The sequence below is a fragment of the Mastigoproctus giganteus genome, chromosome 1, assembly GCF_048544385.1.
Source record: "Mastigoproctus giganteus isolate SK-2022 chromosome 1, ASM4854438v1, whole genome shotgun sequence".
NCBI lineage: Eukaryota > Metazoa > Arthropoda > Arachnida > Uropygi > Thelyphonidae > Mastigoproctus > Mastigoproctus giganteus.
Genome location: NC_143575.1, coordinates 238,076,210 through 238,086,450, shown reverse-complemented (window position 1 = coordinate 238,086,450; position 10,241 = coordinate 238,076,210). Strand labels below are relative to the sequence as shown.

The 10,241-nt window shown below is 37.1% G+C and overlaps 1 protein-coding gene across 1 annotated transcript in view; it reads right to left on the bottom strand.

Moving 5' to 3' along the window:
* Nucleotides 1-1,735: 1,735 nt before the first annotated feature.
* The window catches only part of LOC150091671 (uncharacterized), a 38,377-nt gene continuing 29,871 nt past the window's right edge, over nt 1,736-10,241 (bottom strand). Inside the window, exons 5-7 of the mRNA XM_090369187.1 lie at nt 7,582-7,836; nt 5,221-5,529; nt 1,736-2,776 (exon numbers count right to left, since the gene is read on the bottom strand). Of these exons, the coding sequence (XP_090225313.1) occupies nt 2,051-2,776; nt 5,221-5,529; nt 7,582-7,836 (1,290 nt within the window). The 3' untranslated portion in view covers nt 1,736-2,050. The remainder of the gene's footprint in view (nt 2,777-5,220; nt 5,530-7,581; nt 7,837-10,241) is intronic.

The window sequence follows — 10,241 nt, the reverse complement described above, 5'->3', positions numbered from 1 at the left end:
TCTACCTAATTAAATAAATTAAACATAACAACAATAACCTTAAGTAGGTTACTGTGTAAATATCACTTAGCGTTAGCGATTTAGTGCTTACATTATAAAATGGTCTTAGTCGTCTGGCTAGCTACTGCTAACATATTGAAATCTGTTCATAATGCAGACATAAAGTCTGTATTGCGAAGTGAGTAAAAATTGACACCAAACATATCGAAATAGAACAGCAACGCAGTGCAAGGAATGGTGGTATAAATTTGAAAGAGCAGTTACAGAAAAACTTAACGGCTGCATAAGATGGTAACAAAGGATCATTGTTAATAAGTCCGAATACTGTACTCAAGATGAACGCCGTGGAATAAAATTATAAATGTTAATCCACAGCATTCACCAAACACGATACTCATCAAAGAGTAATCTCAATAGGACAATAAAAATTCTTATTAATGCCTAATATTGGATTTTGACAGATTCAGGATTTGGAAAGAATTAATCCGTTCTGGGAAGTAAAGCATGCACCAAAATAAAATATATCGAAATAAAACAGCGCAACGTAGGAGTGACAATTCTTTTATTCTAGTGTAGGAGTTTTCCACTTTTTTCTTCACCTAGTGGCAAGCACTTTAATGAGTGAACATGATGAAATATTAGCAATAAATTTAAATAATGGTGGGTAAGGAATGAACGCAATGCCCACATGCATGATTTCGAAACCTGATGGAGAGAACTTTACAATTGAAAGAAACGCCATGTTGAAAATGCGTGTTGTTATGTTCGGTTACATGAAAAGAGGTGACTACTTTTCAGAATCATTTCCAGAACACTGCTCCTAGCAGGAGATCAAATGTATAACAGACAATATGCTGTAGTAGCAGTAGCTTCAAGATCATTCCGGTGGATATCAAAATGGATATCACGCAAAATTCTGGGAACATTTCGGATAAGTTAACCACACTTCATTTTCTTACTACGCACGCACAAGTCCCAAATATAGATTAATATATCGATATACTTTATTTCACGCTTATTGTATTACTTTAGTATTGTTGATTCGAAATTCTTGGAATCAAACGCAAAGTATCACAAAAATAGTATCGTCATTTCATTTCAAATTTGAATTTCAAAAGTTGTCGCATTCTGGCACAAGTATTCTTTGGTTTGAAAAAGATCAAATAATGTTATCTTTTACTACTAGCTTACGTGCACTTAATATTTGTTGATATTATCTTCTTGATATCAAAAGAGCATTGTAGCCTGAATGATGGACTACGAGTATCTTTGCTAAAAGAAAAGTTACTAAAACAGTCTGATATCAATAGCTCACACATGCATGTGAAACATTCCAAAACATTTTCGAATCGTAAACAAAGTAGGAAGTGCTGGCGTGTTTTCTATTGTATAACTAACGTTATGTTGATACAAACACCTTTTACCCTTCAGTTTTTATTAAACCATAGGGCAAATGAAAATAATGCTCTTTTAATCAACAATGTAGTTTTTTTTTTTGAAAAGGAGATGAGTCGGTATATTTTGGTTACACATATAAAACATTCTACAACTTCTAATCCGACTATCGACTGTTAGCTGCAATTATTGGGTACACTTATAATACATTACATTTCTCTAACTTCGTTTTTATACCAGATATAACGAGGTTAAGAGCCGTTAGGAACTGTCTACTTAATTCAAAATTTAAAAAACGCGGTTTTTTTTTTGTTTTGTTTTTTTTTTTTTTTTGGCTACAGCTCACACATTTTTCGTTATTTATCTACAAGACCAATAATAAGTTATTGCTGGTCTGTCTACAAATAAAGCTATCTACACGGAAGATCTCGCGCGGACGAGTATAGAATATTACATCACAATAAGTATTGGCGTTGTTCGTTATCATCATGTCGACTCCTTTACAGCTATGGCCTCTATACTGTTCGTTCTTAAATTAGGAAAATAATGTCACTGATAATTGAGAGAAATAGTCACATTTTGTCCATGAAATAACAGAAAGCACAAGAAGCCTTCTTGATTGTCGGTTGGTGGTACAAAACAAAATTAACGAGCCTTAGTATTTTTCTCGCACTGGTCCTCCATAACCTCCATAATAATGTGGACGTCCTCCATCTGCATTCTGAGGTGCATATGAATTCCCTCTATCTTGTCCATCGCCATAGGAAGATCGAGCAGGTGCTTGAACAGGCACCACTAACTTGGCTGGGTCACTGAATTCAGATGGTATATCGGGAAGTTTAGGAAATCTTGAGACACTTTGTGAACGGTCTTCTGATTCTGCATACCGCCTTTCTCTGCCTTCATAACCGTGAGGAGATCTGGCGGGCGCAGAGCCATAACCTTGATTCTGATAAGCAGGATATTGAGGTGGAGGCCCATAAGATGGAGGTTTTTGAGCTGCAGGAGTTGCGGGAGGAGCACCTCTATAACTTGCTGCTCCTGGACGACCCTGATAGGAATGGTCGTCGACAGACTGAGAATAGCTTGGAGCACCCCGAGGTGGTCCATAATTAGATTCCGAAGGTCCCCCATAACGGGGGGCTCCAGAAGGTGGTCCATAACCTTGTTGTGATGGCCCATATCCTCCTCCTCCACCGCCGCCTCTGTTTCCAGGAGGAGGAGCACCGTATCCGCCCTGTCCATCATAACCAGCTGATCCTTCCTGCTGATGACCACGATCTCCTGCAGGAGCAACAAAGGGATCGCCAACGGCATATCCATCAGGGTAATATCTCTGATGGTAACGTATAGTATTATTAGGTCCTTTATTGTCCAGAGGCTGCAAATAAAAAATAAAAAAATACAATTATTTCTTATACAGTTGAGAAATTACTTTACGTATACATACAAGAACGAAAAATATAATAAAATATTGACTTTTTTTGTCATTTTTCTTATGAATTAACTTAAAATCACTAGATTTTTGATACTTGTGTCTTTTGCGATTTTTAGTTGTATTTATGAGGATATAGAGTCGTATGAAGCGTTTGAAGGTGGTAGTATGAAATACAACTTGTAAAAGTAGCATTTTAAAAGCTTTTTTTTTTTTTTTTTTTTGGAGTTTGGACAGAGAAAGTCCTCTAATACTTTCAAATATTAAACGCATTTCTAATACAGTGACTTCTTAATTTACGCAAGGGTTATGTTCCAGAACGTCTCGCGCAGTTTAAATTCACCAAGAATTGCTATAATGGGTCTATGAGAATAACTCTCGCATCTAGGCATGTACGATTTATCGCAACCTTTAAGGGCATGAGGATTTTGATAGTGGTAAATGCACACAAGTTTCAGTTTATGACCATCCATATTAGCACTAAACAGAAGTGTTACCCGATCTTTTGCAGGCTTAAAGCCAGGCGCAGTGTTTTCAGCAATGGAAATATAAGTGCGATCAGGCATTTTTTTCCAATATAAGCCTGTATTGTCGAGGTTCAATATCTGTTTGAGTATGTACTAGCCCTCCTCTATGATCGCCTTCAGTTTCGCAGGGAACGCGTCCGCAGCATTTTTATCGACTGATACAGCTTCTTCACACGTTTTCACATTATGAAAACCATATCGTTGATGAAAATTCGCAAACCATCCTGAACTTGCCGAAAAGGGCTTAACTTCACCATCCTCACGTTCATTTAAATCATCATAAAGGCTACAAACGTTCTCTTGCACTTTCGCTAGGCTAATGTTAATGTGTTTTTATTTTGGTCACTCATCGATGTAGCAAGCATTTTTTCCATGCGTTCCATCAAACTTGACCGAGCATACGACCACTTTTGTGCAGTTAAGGGCACACCACTCTTAACACTTTCTTTCATTTTATCAGCATTATCTCGAATAGTACTTGATCTTTCCTTGATCCCTCACTATGAGCGATGGCAGAAGGTTCTCTGTTTTTTTTTTTTTTTTACTTGCTAACTAATGCAGTAGTTTTGTTAGACTCTGTTCATTCGTCCACTGTTTATCGACTGCATACAAGCTCGCATTAATGACCTTTGATTGATTAAATCCTATTCAGAGTTTTATCAAACTCTGAATAGGATTTAATGAATAGAGCTGATGATAAAACGCTACCATCCATTTTTATAAATCTTGCTCTCCTGGCTTAGTGTTACTTACTATCTAATGTAATGGAAGCAGATTAATTTAATGTTGGTTGTGATTTAAGAAACTGGTAGTGGATAATCGAGAAGTCGTGGACTTCTGCATTATTCACCATCACTAGTTTGTTAAATAGTAACCTTCAGATATTCTCCAGCGTGCAGGAGAAGAGTTAATTAACTTTAGCCCTTTTTGTCCTGTCTTATTTCTAGCCAAAAAAAAAAAAAAAAAAAAAAAAGGTCTGCCGCTCATCTCCAACAGCGCTCAAATTTGCATACAAGATCACATATCTTAACTGTAGGGTAACCCTGACAGCCTTTGCCTTTTCTACGGATATTTCCACAGGCATTGTTGTTCTGAATTAGCACTTGTAATTCCACCTGTTTCTTCGAAACCAGTCCGAACACGTGCATCAGTTAAACAACATCCTTAACAATTTAACTGAAACACACAGAACTAAGTTTTCCTCTTCCTCATTTATTCTTAATAGTTCTGTTCTTTAGAACAACCTTCTTTCACATGCATTTCTTGAAAACTGCAGTCTGCATAAATCGAAGGCCAACAAGTATATTCTCTTCTCGAAAGTTAGATACCACTATAGAAATAATGAACTGCACTGATCTGTAAATTGATGTATCGAAAACTTATTAGATTTAATTTAATCTGTCTAGAATTGGTTTTTTTTTTTTTTTTTTTTTTTAGGAGCATTAGCAAATAAGGCCATATTGCTCCGTGGATATGCGATGGTCATTCCCCGACCTTTCCGCATCCTCCGTATTTGTTGGTCACGGGCCTGTCTAGAATGCCTTGAAACTATCACAATTGCTGGTGTGACTGGATTGCTTTAATTATGGCTCTTGAGAAGAAAGTTTGATAAGGAAAAGCATCAGTGTCGAAAGTAAAAGTGACTCCGTGTTACTTGTACTTTCGAATGCATTGAGGATAATCGCCATCTGCAATGGCTCCTGCATAATTTTTGTTAAAATAATGAAAAAAAACCGAAAAAAACCTTGAAAAAAACCGAATTTTTTTGGTCACCTGATAGTCAATGTTATTAGTTTACTCCCTTTATATAACTTTGTCCTGCTTAAGTAATTGTGTTGTTATTTTTATTTTGCGCAATCTTACCTTGTTGAGATAGTCGTTTACGAAGTAGAACTTATCAGACTTGGAGCAGATATCTTCGCTGGAAGGCACGCAGTTCAAATGAACTTGATGGAATATCGTACCTGCGGGGCACATCCATGAGTGCTGTGCTCCTCCAACACAGTAATGAAACGCTTGGCAGCTGACACTGCTGTCTGCGTAGTAACCATCCCTTTTACTGCCACAGGAGAACTTTGATCCTGTTAACAGTTCTTTAAGTGGATCGGGGCGTTTCTCTTCCTCTGGCTCATACTCGTCATCTAGATGTTGCTTCGAGGCTCCCCCTGCGTACTGGAGAGATAAAACAAAAGTTTTATACTGGTATACATCGAAGAGTTGGCACTTCATTGATTAACAAAAAATACCAGCGAAACCTAAGATTCAAATTCAAAAGATTTTATGTAGGTTCCATTTTTTGACTTTTCGTTCATTTAAATTCTAAGTTATGCTTTAAATTAAGCTTTTAAATTGTTAAGAAATTAGATTGACTAAAGCAAACGTCGACTGTCTTAACGACATTATAATGACATTTTGTTTTATAAAATTTAAAAAGTTACATCTAGTGAACTCCATTATTTATTTAATTATTTAATTAATTAACTTCTCGTTGTGAAGGTATTACAATATGAGATACAATTAAAACGATGCCAATTATCGACTTGCACAGTTCATTACGAACAAAACATGGTGCAAAGGCACTGACCGGTTCATAGTGAACCTTAAGCGTAGTCCCATGCTTCATGCAAAATAATCGCCTTAGTTTATACTATTACACACCATCAGGCATCTCTCATATTGTGGACTTATACTTCATAACTAGGTTGTCACTATTGCAACACCAGGGTACTTGCCCACCCACCGATGAGAAGCCAATCAGCTTCAAAACGGTGCCACCTGGGTGGGGGTATTGATGGGGTCCTCGTTACCTCGAATAGGTAACAACAGTCTTCTCTAAAGGCAAAGCTTCTCTACGAAGCTTTGCCTATTCAGGGGATTTATGAGTGGTTTAGTTCAGTGAGTGACCGTGAGGAGTAACTGTCCCTTTCGATTGCATTTCTTCTTCTTCTTCTTCTTCTTCTTCTTCCTTTCCTGCTATCACTTTCCTACGACTTTTTGTTTTTCTAAGTCTAATAGGGGCAGTATGTGGATAATACAGCGTTTTATCCTGTACCAATTTTCAAACGGTGCCGTCTGGGTGGTGGTATTCGCCGAGAAAAAGTAACATTAGTCTTCCACTGGTGAAGAGTTGCTTATTCAAAGCAGTGCAGTCCGTTTTAATTGTATCTCATATTCACAATATGAGATACAATTAAAACGATGCCAGTTATCGACTTGGACAGTTCACTACGAAGAAAACGTGGTGCAAAGGTACTGACCCGTTCAATAATAATTAACTTCTATACTGTATCTCGTATAAGTATACCTATCCGCCATTTAAATACGAAAAAAAAAACAGTGTTGGCGCTGTAAAACATGACAAACATTATTTGTCAACCTATATTAGGTGATGAGCATCTTAATAATCCAATCCTTCGTCATTAATACAAGTCAGTTAAAATGGAGCTGCACGTGCACAATATCTACCTGTTGAACATTTTATAACCCCACTACGAGTATCAGGTTGCGAATGTCTGACTTAGAGGATCCGAACTGTGGTAGCTATTATTATTATTATTATTATTATTATTATTATTGCTCTTATATTATTTCTCCCTGATTGGGGGTTCCACCACATGACGGGTATCGCCACCAAGTACACAGGGTGGTTGTTGTTGTTATGAAGTATAAGTCCACAATACGAGAGATGCCAAGTACATAGCGTGGTTATTATTATTATTAAAGAAGAATTTGCATGGTTTGAGGACATACCGTGTAAATTTAAAAGCAAACTTAGAGCATCCAATTATTCGGGTGCTTTAAATTTGATTTTTATACTTTGGGGCTGCTATATGCGAACAGGAGTTCAGAAGTGCACAGGGTTCGAAATGACAAATTTTATTAAACGAAACGCTGGTCAGGATAATAGAACAGAGGGCAGTTAGCATGTATACTTGAAAATATATTTGTATTTATGTCTGTCCCTTGGTCACATGCACTATCCTGGTAGTGCATGTAACCAAGGGACTGGTCACAAGTTCAGTGCTTTTAACAAAGGCAATAATCGCGGTGTAATAGTGTATTAATTGGCAGTTATCTCTTAATGATAACCCGCGAAGAAAAGTCACGATTAGTAAAGCCTGCATCGTTAAATAATGATCGTTTACATTCGTTAGTTAACAACCTGGATAAGTTTATGTAAACCTTAATAGTTAGACTCAATAAAACTGAAATTAAAGCTAATACCCTATTTCTGGATGGCCTAGGTTGGTTGCCTCCTCCTCCTCCTCCGCCTCCGCCTCCTCCGTAAGCTCTATTTCCACCATGCGATTCTTGGGGATAATACTGGGATCCTGCTGGAGGGCGCTCCCCTGGATATCCTGCAGCTTGATAGCTTTGTTCCCGAGGAGCATATTGGTGATCCCTACCACCACCACCTCCTCCTCCCCCTCCTCCATATCCTCCTCCTTGAGCTGGATAATAACCAGCTTGGCGTTTTGCCTATGGGAGAGAAAGTATACATAAAAAAAAACAAAAAAAAAAAAAAAAACCCAACTTGATTGAAATTGTTTCAATGAAGTTGTGCATTTTTCGATGATTCTGACCATTTTCATCAAAATATTCAGGTTTATCCACATATTTTCGCCAAAATAATCAGAATTATCCACATATTTTCGTCAAAATATTCAGGATTATCCACATATTGTACATATTTTCATCTCAGTACTTCAGAATATTACTCATAGATTCTGGTATTTCAGTTATTAATTTAATGGTTGTAATAGGTAGTTAAGTTTTAACGAAGGAGACCAATTCCAACAATGATCCACTTAAAACGTTATGGTTAACTGAAATTTCTAAGAGCTGCTGACGTAAAAAGTGCAGAATATAAAGGCAAATTGGAGCACTAGAATGAAAGAATGCACGTGTAACTACGATAGAGGGAAAGATTGACTATTGGAAACTACCAATTTAGTCTTGTCGGGCTTTCTGCGATGTGTGAAAGGTTAAAGCAAACGCGTTGATAATGAATAGTTCTTTTCTGAGATTACTTATAAATATTCTTAAATATGTGCCCTTAGTTCCACTAACTACTCGCCGTCTCCCTTTTTTTAAAGGAGAATGAACCGTGATTAAAGAGAAGGAAGTAAAGAAGTGATACCGTTCTGCTTTGATTTCTAGAAAAGATAAAATGAGGTCAATGAGGTCAATGGTTGTGATTTCAAAAGTCCTTTTATTTCAATTTTTTTTTTAAATCAGTTTTCTTCATTGAACTAAACTGATTTAAAAATATCATTTTTCAGGCTAAAACCTTTTTGTTCGAAGTATCGTAATATTGTATTAACTGATGGGTTATTTGAAGTCCCTGTTATGGGCCCTTCTACGCTGAATGCTTCGATCAACGCAGCATCTGTAGTAAATTTTGAAGAGCGTAGAAACTACAGCGATTTATATATATATTTTTTTTTCTAATATTGGACACCGGTCCACCTCACAATCAAACTCAGAAAACACATTGTCAACCGGTCACTTGATTCGTTAAAAAGTTATAATTTTAGGCTGTACATCAATAGAATGTTTTATATTTTCAGAACTCACTGTTATGACTCCATTCATTTTCCGCTTTATAAAAGATAAAAGGCGTCAATCGCATTATTCTAAAATAAATAATCATCTGTATACCAATAAAAAAAATAATAATAATTTCTAGCCTACATTTCAATATAGAGTTGTTCTTTTTTTTTTTTTTTTTTGAAAACCCCCAACACGAGAGGTATTAGAACCTACAGTACTTAGTACCGTACTTTGGTTGGAGGTTAAGAAGACGAAAGAAGATATTTGTTGACATTAGACTTGAACTTCTGTAGACTGTAATTTTCAGGAAATACGTATGAAGGAAGGTTGTTCCAGAAAACAGCAGTTGAATGAATAAAAGAGGAAGATGAAAAGTTGGTTCTGTGAGTTTGAAGTTGGACAGTAAATGAATGTTGACTGGTGGTGGCACGTATTCCGACGGTTTTGAAAGAGAGAGAGCGGGAATTATAGAAGCCAATTCAGAAGAACACTGTCCATGGAAGTATCTGTAGAAAAGGCATGCAGCAGAAACAGTGCGTCTATGAGACAGCGAGTGGAGAGACTCTGTTAGAGAGGAGTCATTAATTAACCTAACTGCCTTCTTCTGAACGGAATCTAGACGCCTGAGAGAGGTTTTGGGACACTGCCCCAGATGTGGGAACAGTATTCAATGGTAAGGCGGATTTGCGATTTGTACAGAGTGAACAGCTGTTTGGAAGAAAAGTAACACCGAGAGCGAAAGAGAAAACCAAGTTTTTTAGATGCAGAGGAAGCAGTATTTGTAATGTGCTTGTGCCAAGAGAGATTAGAAGTCAGGATAATCCCCAAAAGAGATATGTCATCTTTCTTAGAAATCGGAGTGTCACCAAAGATAAGCATAGGAGCAGAAGAATCCTTTTTGCGAGATATAAGAAAAGACTAAGTTTTAGAATGATTGAAATTAAAGGAATTTAAAGGCATTTAAGGAATTGGTAGCGGATATTCGAGAAGTTGAAGCTGATTGAGCAGGTCAAGGTTTCTCAAAATGGAAAGTGGAATGCAATGAGCTATCATCGGCAAAACTATCCATAGTTTTGCCGATGACCTTCTTCCAGTCAATGGAAGAAGGTCATTAATATAAGAGGAAAAGAGTGGGGAAAAGTGCTGAACCTTGGGAGACACCGGCATTAGTGGAGGAGTTAGAGAACAGAGAGCCATCTACCATCACCCTCAGTGAGCGATCAGAGAGAAAACTGTATAACCAGTTACAAAAAACAGTTGGCAAACCATAAGATGGAAGCTTGTTTAGAAGACCTTTATGCCAAACACGATCGAAAGCCTTTGATACGTCA